Source organism: Podarcis gaigeae (assembly GCF_964106915.1).
Source record: "Podarcis gaigeae genome assembly, chromosome: 4".
Classification (NCBI taxonomy): Eukaryota; Metazoa; Chordata; class Lepidosauria; order Squamata; family Lacertidae; genus Podarcis; species Podarcis gaigeae.
The window spans coordinates 62498235-62515492 of NC_139677.1; the positions used below are offsets into that span (position 1 = coordinate 62498235).

The window sequence follows — 17258 nt, forward strand, 5'->3', positions numbered from 1 at the left end:
AAGTTGGTACTAGTCAGCCCTTGGTATTTTGCTGATACTCCCTGGAACACATCATGACAGGAGACACTGAGAAAGGAATATGTTTTGTCACCAGTTTAATGGACCCTTTGGATTGTCTCACCCTTACAGTGGTACCTCGGATTAAGAACTTAATTCATTCTGGAGGTCCGTTCTTAACCTGAAACTGTTCTTAACCTGAGGTACCACTTTAGCTAATGGGGCCTCCTGCTGCTGCTGTGCCGCCACTGCACAATTTCTGTTCTAATCCTGAAGCAAAGTTCTTAACCCGAGGTACTATTTCTGGGCTAGTGAGTCTGTAACCTGAAGCATCTGTAACTTGAAGTGTCTGTAACCCGAGGTACCACTGTATTCCCTTCAGGCTCTGGAGAAGGGTGTGGAGAATCTCTCCAATTCATACTGAGCCACAGAGAGGCTGAAAATCAGCAATATGTTTAACTGCATTCCAAGGATATCCACAGCTCAGAGTCAAGAGAAATCCCCACCATCCTTACAGAGTTTGTGGAGAAGTTCAAGGGAAATCTGACTCATGCTGAGCCATAAAAGGGATTGCAAAGCACTGAGACATATAATTGGTTTACAAGTTTCTTTGCCACTCATGTGCAGCTCAGTAAAGCTCCGACGAAGATAGTGGCCTGTCTTACAATTGGGTTGGGCTTACAGCAGCAACGTACCACTTCCAGACCTCATCATTACATTATAGGCAAGACTCCACTCACTTAGGGAAGGGAGAATTTGTGGCCAGCAAAATTGTGTTATTTACTAAGTCCCATTGAACATAGTGGGACAAGATTATAATTAGGATTATGCTGAATGTGATCTTTCACTTGAATTTTAGGATGTGGGGGAAGGAGGGCAAGGTAGGTCTACCACTTCCATTGTTTGCCTCTGCTTTGGCCTTCCACCACTAATTTTGCTACTGTGGTAGGATAAGGCCAATACTATTCCTCCTACATGATTCTAGAACAAGGGAATATTGTCGTATAACAGTGTTCTAAGGTGCATTTGTATAAAATGGCAGCCACTGGGAAAGGGAAAATTTTTACTTCTACATGCTGAAACCACTTCACAAACAAACAGTGCTCAAAAAGGTCCAGCAACTGGCCAAGTAATGGGGGGGGGGGCTTTTCAGCAAACATATTTTTGCTTTTAAGAGCAAATGTGTGTGATCTCAGACTGTATGCCTTTTTTGTGCATAACGGTTATTTTTACATTCCTTCCTTCCTTCCTTGAGAGTGCTGGTGGTTGTGTCCTTTCAAGGACCCATTTCTCACATTTTCAGGCCCTCCACACAGCAGAGAGAAAAGATCATACAGTACTGGATAAACCAGACAATTGACGATTTCCTTTCCCCACAGAAGGCAGTATCTATTAATCTACATTTTCCCCCTGATATTAGTGCAACATTTATTCAGAAACCTTAAATAAGATGGCTCTTTAAGTTTCCTGAGGCAAAATATGTATGCCCATGCCATCTAAATGTGCAATAATTCTTTCAGATTTTAGAAAAGTGACTACCATATTTGATATAGTTTTTCCTAACTGTATGCAACGTCTAGTTTCTAAATAGTTCATTCTCCATTTCCCCCAAAAAGAAGTGTATGTAGACTTTAGATTCCATTGCATTTAGTCTCCTTTTATAAAAATGCCTTGCAATGAAGAACAGAGTCAGACTTCAGAGCTTGGTCAGCTTCTCAGGGTACATTTGAATGTGTCATAACTTTCATTTTTTATTACAATATGTGCTGCTATCCTGCAAAATAGCATAAGTATCTAGAATAGGAACTAAAATCCACACATTCATTTCAAAATGGATATTCATATGAAATGTATGTTTATTTAGGAAATGTTAATAGTAAAACTTGCTTATCCTCTTACAAAAAGATAAATTAAGACTTCAAAACTATTGTTGCAAGTTATAAATGATCAATTATTGTATAAATGTTTCCCTATTATTGCTACAGTTTTTTTTTTTTAATTTTTAAATTCAGTTTCCATTAAAATTTAATCAGCTTTATCCTTGTCTTCAAATTTGGGCTTTTAAATTAACACATAATTATATGGTATCTTACCATTAGGCCTTTCACAATGTTATTTGTATAATTCTATGGCACAAATGCCTCCTTAATTCTACTCTTCAGCTATGATCTCAATACACTTACTCAGTAATGAGTTGCAAAGATTCACTTACGAACAAGGGTGTGGTGTCCTCAGGAATTCAAAGTAGTCAACATAGGGATATATTATTGCCTCCTACAATTCTTCTGAGCTCAGCTGGAATTAGTACTGTGAATTTCAAGGGATCCACTCATTTCTCAAATCTCATATTTTAGCTCATACACCCATAAATCAAAATGACTATGTTTAGAGTTTAATAAATAGTTACATTTTTGGAACTGTGCAAGTGGGTTTTGTTTTTTGTTTTTTAGTATTGATGTACATTCTTTAAAATACTGATCCTTCAATATGATGAGAATCAGCAGTGAATGTAATTCAATCCTATACTGTAGTAACAGGCTACACCAGGGGTCACCAAACTCTGTAGACTAGTTGGAGCATTTCAATTTTTGATAGGAGGCTGTAGGTGCTAGTCACAAAATGTTTTAAATGAGGAGCCTGGAATAGCACAACAAGGCTGCCGTGGGGGCATGGCCTAACACAAAATTAAAGGGAAGACAGTCATTGCTAATTCTCGCCTCTACCCCATCCCCCGCCAGAACATCTAATGTTTACCATTGGATGTCAACCATAGTATATCTTGCTGAACCCGATTGTAGATTATATGGCTGTTACAGACACAATAACCCTGTTTTTCCCCAAACCAGCCCTAAACCAAAGCCTAGGCCAGGCATGGCCAAACTTGGCCCTCCAGCTGTTTTGGGACTACAATTCCCATCATCCCTGACCACTGGTCCTGTTAGCTAGGGATGATGGGAGTTGTAGTCCCAAAACAACTGGAGAGCCAAATTTGGCCATGCTTGGCCTAAGCCTACCATCCTGTACCCATATACCTGCGAGTAAGCCCCATTAAAAGGGACGCGGGTGGCGCTGTGGGTAAAACCTTAGCGCCTAGGACTTGCCAATCGCATGGTTGGCGGTTCGAATCCCCGCGGCGGGGTGCGTTCCCGTCGTTTGGTCCTAGCACCTGCCAACCTAGCAGTTCGAAAGCACCCTCGGGTGCAAGTAGATAAATAGGGACCGCTTACCAGTGGGAAGGTAAACGGCGTTCCGTGTGCTGCACTGGCTCGCCAGATGCAGCTTGTCACGCTGGCCATGTGACCCGGAAGGACAGCACTGGCTCCCGGCCTATAGAGTGAGATGAGCGCACTACCCTAGGGTCTGGCAAGACTGGCCCATACGGGCAGGGGTACCTTTACCTTTACTTAAGCCCCATTAAACATATACAGCTTACTTCTGAAGTAGACATGTATACTGCTGTACTGTATGCTAAATGTACAGTGAATAAGTGCCTGGACACCAGCTTCTGCACAGTAGGGGACTTTTTGCAAAGTTTCCACATTTTGCAGTTGCCATTTTGGATGGGCTTGTTTAACACCCACCCTTATTGTGTAGTACTATTAATAGAAATTAACTTCTAGGGCATACTTGGTCTCAGACAAATGAATCATAGGGAAGTTGCTTCCTGGTTGCTAGGGGGGAAAGGAGGGCAAACTATGGAGATTCCATGGATTTCTAGAAAAGAGTGAAGACAGAAAAAGAAGATATAATGCACTTAGTGGAAGGGAGAAATATCATCTCTTTTGGACCCCAGGGATTCCCATTGCCTGGCGTGCAACAAAGTTATACTCACTGGCTAAAAGCATTGATAGCTGGGAGCAGCTTAGACTGGCTGAATTAACAGTAATCTCTTAGGTTACTTGCACATCTTGCTTCATAACTTTCCAGAACCAGAGACTTTCTTTTTTTAAAAAAAAGTCCAGAGTTTAGGACCCCCTGGAGAAGTTAATTAATGTATTTCCAAAGCCCACGACACCCTCAGGTCCTGGGTTGATAACCCCAGGGCTACACCATTACAAATACCGATCTCCTAAACATTGATCTATGGAGTGCCACCTTGCTGGGGACAGGGAGAAGTATTCCAGGGTGAAACATAATTTTAAAAAGTTTCAAGGAATTACCGGTACATGTTTCTAAAAAACACTGGCTACAATTCAGTGAATCACTTGTATATCTAGGTTATGGTAGATAAAGAATCTGAAGTGAACAATTCACAGTTAGTCCTGGGGTTTCCAACAAAGCTCACTGTGCTGCAACTGAGTACAGATTAAGGTGTGCAAAGATTACAGAGAAAAATAATGAGTTTTAAGAGTTCAAGGCTTTTGAGTCCAAAGCAGGGGTTCCCAAAATGTGGTCTGTGGAGCTTCATTCAGATTGTCCATTAAATATTCACATTGATTTTTCTATATTATTCTGTTATTGTTTTTCTCTTCATGTGTATTGTCTGTTTTGGTTATTCAGTTGTTGTTTCTTAATTTCACATTGAATTTTAAATGTATCTTCATTGCTTATTTTATTTTGCATAGGATGGAATTCAAAATGCAGTACAATATAAGAAATAAAATAATCAGTTAAAATACAATTAAAATCACACAGCATCTAGCACAGCATTTTACAATGGCTATAACAGGCAGAAAAATCATTACAAAATGCACCTAAACTATCACCAATTTTCATGTGGTCCTGGGCGGGGGTTGGGAGTTTGGGAATCATTGGTCTACAGCATACTTTTTTACATAGCTGTGCCCCTTGCAGTAAATACATTCTTTGTTCCTTGACAAAAAACATACAAACTGTAGTCTGAAATGTAAAATTTCAAGGAAAGCTATAGATAATAAATTAAATCTGTGGGCAAGACCAGCAATAATTCATTGATCAATGGCTACCAAACAATGAAATCAAGCGTATTCAATAAATCATTAGAGTGAAGTGATTTTTGACCTTTAGTAGTCCTGGTGATACTTAAGAATGATCACCATAGGCTGAAACAGATACAGTTTCAAAAGAAATGTGGACTAGGGAGCTTTGCATTCAGAAGCTCACATATGGCAGACTACTGCAAGTTGTTTCATCTTTCTTTTCAAGTAAAGATGAACCACAAACTTACTGGAGTATTCAGTATGCACTGGCAGGGCCAGAACTTATGAAACCATCATTATCTGGAAAGTTAACATACTGCATAAGAAATTTTGATTGTTTCTCTATAAGGTTAGAGCAAAAATATATGTAACTTTATCGTTATTAGGGTTATTATTCACATTTGTTTGGTGCAAACTGTGCTTTAGACACTGTAGAAACAGTGACTAGTCTTGCTACTACAGAACCTTAATGTTCATGTTCATCAATGTGTATGTGATGCTCTTGAAAACCTGGCATGTTTCATGTTTGTGACACTGTGGGTAACTACCATTAGCTCTGCACTATTATAAATGTACTTTTTATTTCTACTTGGAACGCTTAGGTCCTATCCTTCAGCCTCAGAATGATCTCAGGACAGGTCACAACAATAAAAATACATCCCTACACAAAAATCAGCAATTATTGAAGCAGAAATATTATACAAATCATTCATTATACAGATTTCTCCATCTGCTCCTCCCCTTCAGCACGGAAATAGAGAAAAACCAAAATTGAGAGATTCACCCATCCCTACACTGCAGCCAAACTGGAGGAACTGGGATATCTTCAGTGAAAGCTGTTGTGGGCTTCTCTCAGCCTCCAAGAGCACTTGTTTAGATGCTGGTACGTTTCCTCCCAGCATAGTGAAGACTGCCAGCAAAAGCCCTAGGAAATACAATTCCCAATATGTTTAATCTGGGCTGATTAAGATGGGAAACATTTGGAACTCCATATCTCAGGTCCTCTGTAGCAGTGGATTACCTACAGAGGCAATCTTAAGCATTCTAGGAAGAGATTACCAGTATCTACAACTGAGGAGCTCAGGTGTACTACCTGTGGGCACTGTAGCGTATTTGGATATTTCTACTTGTTGCCTGCAAAGGCCTACTGCCAGTTAAAAAAAATACGAATAGAGGACTTCGGCTTTTCTGATGTTTTGGGGAGGGTCTCTGTGTTGCCTATTTTAAAGCTGTATTGCCCGTTTCTTAATCTATTTTATTTGTTTTTAGTTTGTATGTGAACTTTTTCTATTGTGGTGGGGAGGGGTTGATTCTGAGTACTACTGGGTTTTCTTAAGCGAAATTGTTATTTTATAGTGTCCACAGAAATTAGGTTTCCAAAAAGGCTACATATCCCTGGTCTACACCTTACACAGAAATCTTGGATCAGGGTGAAAACCTGTACTAGCCTCTCTGATGACAGCCATTCTTCCCTTTATCAAGGGGAGTGCTAAGAGGAAGCTTCCTCAGGTTTAGTGATCTTTCCAAAACAAATAATTATGACATAGGTTGTTTCCTTAACCATCTGAGAGCAAAAAAAGAAAAGAAAAACCAATTCTGAGCTGTGTCAAAGGAGCCATGTTTGTAATTAAAACACCCACACATTTATGTAAGACATTGCATGAAGATCTACTTCAATGTGCTGATGCTTTTTATCAGTGAAAGCTTTTAACAGCTTCAATGTATTTACAAATTGTGTTACAAAACATTGATCAACTACTCAATATTAATTCTTTTATTGAATTTTTAGCAACTGCAGGAAAAATAATCTATTGTACTCTACACTTAATAGAAAAATAGCTCCTTTGGGGGCTTTTGAATCCTCCATAAGTCTTCATAAACACACCAGCTTCCAATTGTTCTCTATTCATCAAACTGAGCTCATAAAATTACCTTTCTATTTCATTAGTTTTAAAGATTTTTATCAGTTTGCTTGTAAGAGGGAGGGAGCTGCCAGACTTCTAAGATCATTGATAGAAATCTAAAATACTGTCATGGTTTGTAGCAGTCATTTAAGCTAAAATGGTTCTTCCTTTAAGATGCACAACCAAAAAGGTATTTTGCATCATTTATTTTTCTGTAAAGAAGTGCCAAATTTTGAAGCCAGTGTGTGGTATGGAATATATCTGTCACCAAGGGCTGTCTCATCTGCTTCCATTGGAACCCGAGAGGGATGTCGTTTAATTAAAAAAGGAGGGGACAGAGCTTTCAGAAGAGTATTGCAGTGGCATTTCACACAAAGGTGATCCATATACACATGGTGCTTGTATGACGTTAGTTTGCAATACACAGTGCTCAGTTAGGTAAATATCAGGAATTCTGCATGCCCAACAGGACTTTGGAGTATGTTTGCTTTGAGCAGCCCTTCATATACCACTCCAGATTTCAAACTCAAGAGCAGTTGGCAATGTATTGAGTGGGAAGGTATGTTATTAAAATGCCTTTTTAAACAAAACAAAAACCCAAAACAGATCTTGTTTGTGACAGTTTATAGTGACTATCACAGTTGCAGCCTTCCAAATCACAGTCCTACACCAGTGGATTGCCTGTAAATAAATACATACTAGCTTTCTAGAGGTGGGTGTTTAAATTTAGAACTTTTCTTTGGGGATTCTCTCCATGGTACAGTTTTAACTGCTGCAACATTATAGTAGATTACTACTACAACAACATTGTGGTTTCTGACCTGAATGAGTTAAAATATGAACCTTTGGAGTTTTCTGCAGTAGTCATCCAACAGCCCCAATCTGTTAAGCCATTTTGGAAAATAATGCTTTAATTGTGTTAAATAGGTGTTAATAGTTTCCATGTGGAAAATCTCTTTGTGAAAGATCTCATTTGCTTGAAAGTTATACCTTTTGGGCTTTTTTCACCCTTAGGAGTTTCTTTTTCTAAGTGTAATTATGACTGAAGCCAGCTGGCTTGAAAAGAACTTGCACCCTAAAGAGGTGGACAAAAATGCCACATTATAAGAAAATTAATGTAGGTGAGAAATCTTGTGTGGAAGGCCTCATAAAGAGTCCAGGTTAGTGATTCTAGGAGTATCCCAAGAAGTTACCCTGAACTACAGTAAAACGTACATCAATTGTTAAGTTTAATGTGCTTTTCAAGTCGCAACGTGACACTTAAGATACAGTACCGCCTGGTGCCCATTGCGACTGGTAGCGCAGAAGGCAAGGAGACTATGGTCAGACTGATCCATAGCCACTTACAAGAGCAGCCAACTAATTCGTGTTTTATCCCTTTGCTCCTGCCTGCTAAGTTCTAAGAGGGCAACCCTCAGATTATGGAGGAGGAAGCTGATAGGCAGTTCTACCCCTGGGCTGGAAGTAAACAGGAAGTTAGGCAGGTAGGGGCTGGCTGAGGGCATATTGAAGTTGGTGGGGCCCTCAGCTAGCCCCCACCTGCCTCCACTGACTGCCTTTTTAGGTTACAAAAAAACCGACACGTTGGCAATAAAGACAACTTGGCAAATGGCATAGAAAGGCTGCCAATTTATAAAGCAACCAGTAATGTAAATAAATTAAGTATAGTAATAAGTTTTTGAACTTTACAGGAACTTTTTTGTTTTGGGAAGCCTTTATGGTCATGTAACCATAGCATCAATTTTATTAAGTATAATTGTTTTAAAATTGCTGATTTTATTTATATTTTGAAAGAAAAATGTCAACTTATGTTTGCTTTTTGTTTTAAAATTTGTATTTTTGTCAGCCACTTATAGATTTTCTGTTGAGTAAGTGATATATAAATTTTGTTAAACAACACAAAATAAAAGAAAAGTGCGTAAGCAACTTATGAAACTCTGTCTTCCTCATAGATGCAAAAGATCCATCCTTTTGGAAAGAGTTTATAGACTATGGCTTGTCAAAACTCTCTTGGACCATGTGCTTTGAGGTAGTAGTCAGGGATGCATTTCATCTCACATTCTTTTAATCTCTTGTCTCTGATTTAGTTTTCAATAACCATATTGTAATTGAAGTTTTTAATGCAAATCTTATTTGGCAAATCTTCTTGGCTATGGCAGAAAGAGCAAAGTGTTTTTAATAAAATAAAATGAATTCAAAACCATACAAGTAAAAGCCCATTCCATTTTCTCATCAACGAAGCAGTTCTATCAAGAAAGAATAACGCAGACACTAATTAAGCAGTTCACTGATTTCTGCACATGAAAACTTTTATTACAAATTGTTTATTGAAAATTGAATCACAGAAAAGCATTGGGAAGAATGTGAGCTGAAATGTCCCATATCTTTGAACTCACATCTAGTTAACAAACGGTTCTCCACCTACTGAGTTTGAAACTGCTCCTTGGCAACTTCTGTCTCTACAAGCAATTCAAGATGCAAATGTTCTGTGTAATTAGTTGAAATTTGCAAAGTAGTGTGTGTATGTAATACATAAGCTCTTGATCTTTCCCAACAAAGGAATATGTATAGAGTTTAATAGTGATTATTAGATGGGAAAGTGACTTCTAGCTAATAAAATATAAACCTCCATGGAATTTGAAGAAGATAAATACCTACTGTAATCCTAAACACATTAAAGCAGATATATAGGAAGAGAAAATCAAGGTGCTGTAGTAGCATATGGGGAATATATATCCATTTCATTTGGAGTTTACACAATTGGAATTTAGGCATTGTGAGGGTTAAGGGGGGAAAGAAAAGAAGAATCAAAAGGCTTGCACACCTTTCCTTACAGAGAAGGCAGAGCTAATAATATTGGGGAGGGAACACAGAACTGATATACCTTGCAAGTTCTTAATTAATATGCTTCTTTGAAATGTTGCCTGAAACCTCATCCCTTGAGTTTAATTTCATTTGGGTCACATGTCTAATGCAGGATTCTGCAGTGACTATTCTGCAGTTCAAGCACTCAGAAAAAGCATGTGGTACAGTTACTGTGCAATTATACCATCTTCATGTCTATGTGAAAAAATTATTTTTTACTTGTTTCCCTGTGCGTAACATACTCCTCCCTTCCCTCCCCCCCTAGAGTGGCTACTGTGAAGTGGCTGGCTTAGCATTACATGCAAATCAGCAGTCGTGGTGTGTTTCTGTAACTCACACCTGACCGATAGCCCAGTGGGCAGAGCATGAAACTCTTGATCTCAGTGTCCTTGATCTCAGTGTCGTGGGTTTGAACCCCACGTTTGGCAAAAAGATCCCTGCATTGCAGGGGGTTGGATTAGATGACCCTCTGGGTCCTATCCAGCACTGCCATTCCATGAAGCCACAAGTGGTAGTAGTAATCCAAGAACAAACCTTATCTTCAGCTTGTGGCTTATTTTGAGAGAAACCAATATAAGAGGCAATATGCCTCTGTATTTCAGTTGCTGGGAATCACAAATGCAGAGAGTGATGTTGTACTCTCGACTGCTTGCAAGCTTCTCAGAGGCATATGTGGTTGGTCACTGTGAGAACAGGATGTTGGATCAGGATCTCAGGATCAGGCAAGGCTTTCTTGGTGTTCTTATTTGTGCTTGTTTGCACATTTAACTTTCAGTCAGCTCCTCTGTGGTTTATTTCCTCACTCTAGAAAGGGAGGAGCAAAGTTGGGACTGCTTGAGCTACATGCACCAGCACACAGCTCCTGCATAGGCTATTTTGACTAGCTATGGCTTATGACCCAACGCTATAAGCAAGCACAGCCTCTTTATGGAAGGGAAGCATATCGGAGAAATGGGCTACGCTGCCTGTTTCTCCAACATGTTAACTATGCATTTGCAGGTAATTTTATTTTTTGGGGGGGGTTAACACGTGTATAATATAAGCTGCACTGCTGTGAGAAATGTATCACGTGAACACTTGAATGAGCTCTCATTCCAGTTTGTGGTGGATTTGCTTGGGTCTAGCTGGGTAGTCTTTTGCTCTACAATCCCTCTGAAGGCAGATTAAAATATGAAACCCTGAAAGGTGAAACCACTGAAAAATGCTTCCATATGGCTGTTTCTCTTTATAGAGGTTGTGGCTTGTAGAACTGTTTAACACAAGGGTTCTCCACATTTTTCAGATTCTTCATGTAAGTACCATCTGCTTCCATAAACCTTGAGTTGGAGGAGCGGAGACTCTCTATGTACTGCAGAGAACCCATGTACCAAGCCGTGCTACATTTTACAACCATTTTGTGGGGAAGCTGCCATGCCGAAACATTTTGGTGGACTTTATATTGGGTCTATGAAATGAAGATCAGTACTCAGTTATAATCCAGAGTGGAACAGCAGTTCATCAAATGAACACATAAACCTGTTTTAAACGGAGAAGATGCCATTTGTAACATTCAGCGAGAGACCTTTCCCTTAATAAGAAATTGCAATGCATACTGAAAGCTGTAGACTCTCCACACAAAAACTAATTCTAAGAAAAGATAATGGATTTAGATACCTTTTATGTGTTATCAAGACAAAAACAAACAAGAGTGGGTTTAGATTTTTTTAATGACTTGGGTTTTTTTTAGATAACCACTGATTGCTTGGCAAATAGATTAAAGATGGAAATCCATTTTCAATCCTTTATATAACGAGATATAATCATTTTCTTCTTAGATATAGAAATTTACTTGGAAAGGAACTAGGTCCAAAATGATTATATCTCTTTGAATTTATATACTAAGAGAAACTAGAGAACTGTTTGTGGCAAATAAGAAAAAAAAACCTACTACCATTGAAAGACAAGCATACAGCTCTGTCATTAGAGTTGCTTGAAATTTTACAAATAATTTCAAGTCAAGTTCACATTCAGCCTAGCATAAGCCCATGCAGTGACTTCAGGGGGGAAATGATAGGTGAGCAAGTAAACTGCCCATTGGTACTAAACTGCCGATAGCACGTTTTCAATGGGAAGAAAATGCTTCACTGTATTACTTTCTCAATTCCAATTCTCTCCTGTGCTAGTAACCAATCCTTGAAGCAAGGACACTGATCATTGCAGTTGGACAATACTGGGTTTGCAAGATGCTCATTTCCAAGTCCAGTTTGGATCCTTTGATCACTTCACTTCCAGGAAAGGATGAATCGGGTTCAGGTGATTAACTTCAGTACAGTTCCCTTTGCCCACCGAGTGAGTCCCTTCTGAGTTTTCCCAGGTCCAGAGTCGTAGCTAGGTGATCCTGCGCCCTTGGCAGAACTGTCCAGATTGCGCCCACTAGCCACAGACAAATTAGCTTTTCATTCCACCTCTCCTCCACCCCCCTCCACCCATTCAATTATTCACATACTAATCAATATTTTTATTTATAGACATATTTATGGATATATTTTTAGCCAATTTTGTGGGGCCCCGTTGCCTGCACCCCTGGCGGCAGCCCAACTTGCCACCCCCTAGCTACAGCCCTGCCCAGGTCCCTTCTAATAACAAATCTTGCTCCGTTGCTCTTAATGGCAGAAAGGTTTTTAAAACTGTTCCTAACTTTATGCATGTTTTACATCCTTCGACATGTTTATGCTTGCCTAGGAGAATACTATATGAGATACAATTCAGGTCCCCTACAATCACAATCCCCCCTCTTCCAAAAACAGCAACAACAACAACACATGAAATTTCTAATTCTTTTTTTACTTATATCACACCTTAGCTTTGCAAACTGAAAACCAAATTCACAGATATACTGGCCTACCAATATTATCAATGGCCCTCTGGACTCCGACTCCAGCTAGCATTTCCAGTGATCAGCGATTATGGCCGTTGTAGTCCAGCAACATCCGAAGGGTCACAGATTCCCCGTTCTTGATTTAATTAAATATTCTGGTTTATGCCCCATTGCAAATCACTTTAGAACGTGAGAAACTTTGGTCCTAGTCTACAGACATGTACATACAAAGTTATGTTTCGCTTAAGTATGCCTTGGATTTCATGGCATCCAAACTACTTGCAGATTTTTTATTTCAGATGTCTTCATGTAATTACAAATTTATGCTTCAGCAAAGGAAACTCTTAAAAGTATCCAAGCATGCTATTCCTGAAAAGACAACCAGATCTTCGTACTGGAAAACTTCATCAATTCAAATTGATTTGTAGAAAATATTTGCAAATGAAGGAAAAATTTGAGGGCAGTAATCTTATGGTAAAGCTTTGTTACACATCTGTTTTCTTCATTTACAAAGCAAAGAACCACATGCAGGAATCAAAAGACTATATAGTTCTCTGCTATGAAACATAGTCTGTGCTCCCTTATACTTCAGACTGCAATAAGCAGACAGTAGATAAAGTATAGAATGATTCTTAAATCAAATTGTTGCAATGACTCATAAAAGTTTCCCCACCTTACAACTAAAATGGGACCTATTGTTCTAGCATTAAGCTGTTCAATTTAACATCAAAGCCTGACAAATAAAAAACCCAGTCTAGAAAGTATGCATTTTTATGCACAGTCAAGTGAACAATGAACTCAGTGTAAATCACAAAGCAAAACAACAACAAATAGGCACAGTACTGAAATAAAAAAATATCAAAATAAGTTTTAAGAAACACTAAAGTCCAGATACATCAGAGTCTAGAGATTATCATACAAGGAACAGGGAATAAGACAGAAGATCACAGCCATTAAACTGACGGGCAAAATGGTATGACATCATTGCCTGCCTTCCAGCCAGGAAGGGAAGCAAGGGATTATCTGAAGAGTCAACATCTGGAATGTATATATAAAACCAATGACAGATTTTCACACATACTCATTCATTGAGTTCCACTAGAATTTCACAGTGCAGTAGAAACAGTCATCTGTGACCTGTTTTCACACATTAATACTTGAAATGACTGAATAACTATATTAATCAGCTTGATATACTAAAACAAGGTTGTGTTCTTTAAGAAGTAGAAGTGCATCAATAAAGCCTATGTTTCCATTAGCTGTATGAAAGATGCTGATCTAACAACTGCGCTACATTCAATAAAATACACTGGACACCACTAATTAAAAAAACCCACTCTTTTTTGAACTTAATTATTTAGAATGATGAGGAGGATATAAAGAAAAAGGTTTTATCCTTTAAAAGTATTAACATTACAGACAGCATGCTTCTCAGACAACTGGGATACAAAATGCCTTCATTTTCCATTTCCATGATGGAGCATAGCTCTTTTCACACACAGAAAGAAAATCATATTTGAAATATGTAATAGTTCAGCAGAAATCCACCAATAAAATAAGTGATCTTCCTAGATTTTGGCAATGCAAACTCTTGCAGTGATTATTTATGAGCCCAATAAAATCACTGTTAAAAAACACAAAATTCGATTTCCTTCTCATAGTAACAATAGTCTTTCAAAGCAATTTTACCTTGAACTGTTAGAGTTGCCGATGCTTCTGCTTTTCCAACCATATTTTCTGCAACACAAGTGTAAGAACCCATGTCTCCTGCCATAACTTTTCGAATTTTCAAGGTATGGTCATCACGGATTTCATATCTAAATCAAAGAGAAATAATCTATTAGACTGATTTGTCATACTGCTATATATGAGAGTGGAGCAGGGCTGATTTCTGTAAGCTATCAAGGGTATATGCATTGGCATCAATGGTTCTATTTCAGCTAAATGGAAAACCATAACAAGCCTTCAGCCTTTTTGTCCAATACAGTATACAGAAATATATTTAATATTTCCTCTCATGCTGATATGACCATTCCTTTTTTATGTGAGAACATTAATCATCTAGAAGAAGAAGAAGAAGAAGATATTTAAATGGTTAAAACTGTTTGATCAAAGAAATTAATTGATTAAATATGCAAGGGTCAATTAATATATTCCATTTTTTAATTACCCTGCCCACCTTTTTAAAGTTTCCTGGTTTCTGACTCCTGAAGCAATCATGTGCTTAGTCCCTTTCTCTGTTCCTCCTGAAATAAGCCTGGCAAGGCAGGACTAAGAAACTCCCCTTGAGCAGCCTTCCTTCTTAACAGTGGCAAGCAAAATACACTGCTTTCGTTATTTCCCAGGTGGCCTATTCTTCAGGCTGCAACTATAGCCATATGATTGGTCTACACTTTGTGTCTCTCTCCAGCTGGATCCTCAGCTGGCATGGCCAGAAGTGAAGAGGCTGCTGGCACACCAGATGTTTGGGGGCGCTCTCGCATACTTTACAGACACATCAGTGGCTCTATAGAGCCAACCATGGACTCACTTGCTATGCTCCATCACCTAAGCATGTGGCATACTAACACTCGTCAAAGCGTATGAAGAGAAAATTTTTCTTCTTTTAGAAACACACATTCACCTCCTAGTTCACATAAGGCACTATCAGGCGCCTCGTGTCAAATTTTCCCAGCTCCTAAGTGTGCTATCTTTATGCACAAATGCATGTCACTGTGTTTAAGGGAGTTACTACCGAGAATCTCTGCCATCAAAGAGTGAAACTAATTGAACGCTCTGTTCAAGGAATGCAGGGATATCAGAGTTGCCTTTAGTAAGACACTTGATCACACAGCATCTCAAACATAATATCAAGCTGACAAGTAATAATAATAATAATAATAATAATTTATTATTTGTACCCCGCCCATCTGGCTGGGTTTCCCCAGCCACTCTGGGCGGCTTCCAACAAAGATGAAAGATACACTAAAATATCACGTATTAAAAACTTCCCTGAACAGGGCTGCCTTCAGATGTCTTCTGAATGTCAGGTAGATGTTTATCGCTTTGACATCTGATGGGAGGGCGTTCCACAGGGCGGGCGCCACTACCGAGAAGGCCCTCTGCCTGGTTCCCTGTAACTTGGCCTTTCGCAGTGAGGGAACCGCCAGAAGGCCCTCGGCGCTGGACCTCAGTGTCTGGGTAGAATGATGGGGGAGGAGACGCTCCTTCAGATATACTGGACCGGGGCCGTTTAGGGCTTTAAAGGTCAACACCAACACTTTGAATTGTGCTCGGAAACGTACTGGGAGCCAATGTAGGTCTTTCAAGACCGGTGTTACATGGTCTCGGCGGCCGCTCCCAGTCACCAGTCTAGCTGCCGCATTCTGGATTAGTTGTAGTTTCCAGGTCACCTTCAAAGGTAGCCCCACGTAGAGCGCATTGCAGTAGTCCAAGCGGGAGATAACCAGAGCATGTACCACTCTGGCGAGACAGTCTGCAGGCAGATAGGGTCTCAGCCTACGTACCAGATGGAGCTGGTAAACAGCTGCCCTGGATACAGATTTGACCGGTGCCTCCATGGACAGCTGTGAGTCCAAAATGACTCCCAGGCTGCGCACCTAGTCCTTCAGGGGCACAGTTACCCCATTCAGGACCAGGGAATCCTCCACACCTGCCCGCCTCCTGTCCCCCCAAAACAGTACTTCTGTCTTGTCAGGATTCAACCTCAATTTGTTAGCCGCCATCCATCCTCCAACTGCTTCCAGACACTCACACAGGACCTTCACCGCCTTCACTGGTTCTGATTTAAAAGAGAGGTAGAGCTGGGTATCATCTGCATACACCCAGCCCAAACCTCCTGATGATCTCTCCCAGTGGCTGCATGTAAATGTTGAAAAGCATGGGGGAGAGGACAACCCTGAGGCACCCCACAAGTGAGAGCCCAGGGGTCTGAACACTCATCCCCCACCACCACTTTCTGAACACGGCCCAGGAGGAAGGAGCGGAACCACTGTAGGACAGTGCCCCCAGCTCCCAGCCCCTCAAGACGGTCCAGAAGGATGTTATGGTCGATGGTATCAAACGCCGCTGAGAGATCCAGCAGAACCAGGAAACAGCTCTCACCTTTGTCCCTAGCCCGCCGGAGATCATCAACCAGTGCGACCAAGGCAGTTTCAGTCCCATGATGAGGCCTGAATCCCGACTGGAAGGGATCCAAAGGGTCCGCTTCTTCCAGGCGTGCCTGGAGTTGTTCAGCAACCACTCGCTCAATCACCTTGCCCAAGAATGGAAGGTTTGAGACTGGGCGATAATTGGCTATCGTGGCCGCATCTAAAGATGGTTTTTTAAGAAGCGGTTTAATAACCGTCTCTTTCAGTGGGTCTGGGAAGGCTCCCTCACGGAGGGAAGCATTCACCACCCCACTCGGGAAGTAAAAATGGACCAAGACTATTTGCATGATCTTGGGGGCAGGGCAGAAAGTTGTGGGAGACGAGTATCTTTCACTTAACAGGATTGCTCTATCCTTTGTATTTTCCCTGGCTCAGAAAGTCAAGAAAACCTTTTGAAAAGATGTCATTAAGTGAATATGAAATTAATTAAACAGACTAAAGATTAACAGATTAAAAACCTGATGATGAAATGGTTAAAGCTTCTTTAATTAAATTTATTTTCTTAAGAATTTATAACCCGCCCTTCAACCTAAATCTTAGGTCCTGGGATTACAGAGTAGAGAATAATGAAGCTTTCTTTAAGACC

General features: G+C 40.0%; 1 protein-coding gene and 1 long non-coding RNA gene across 5 annotated transcripts in view; one reads left to right on the top strand and one right to left on the bottom strand.

The window, feature by feature from the left end:
• The window catches only part of LOC310843876, a 149898-nt gene that overhangs the window by 115465 nt on the left and 17175 nt on the right, over positions 1-17258 (top strand). The gene's annotated exons all lie outside the window — the stretch shown is intronic.
• The window catches only part of ROBO1 (roundabout guidance receptor 1), a 591421-nt gene that overhangs the window by 79532 nt on the left and 494631 nt on the right, over positions 1-17258 (bottom strand). For all 4 annotated transcript variants that reach the window (XM_083735868.1, XM_083735867.1, XM_083735870.1 and 1 more), the window contains one exon: positions 14211-14338. In XM_083735868.1, coding sequence (XP_083591994.1) covers positions 14211-14338 — 128 coding nt within the window. The remainder of the gene's footprint in view (positions 1-14210; positions 14339-17258) is intronic.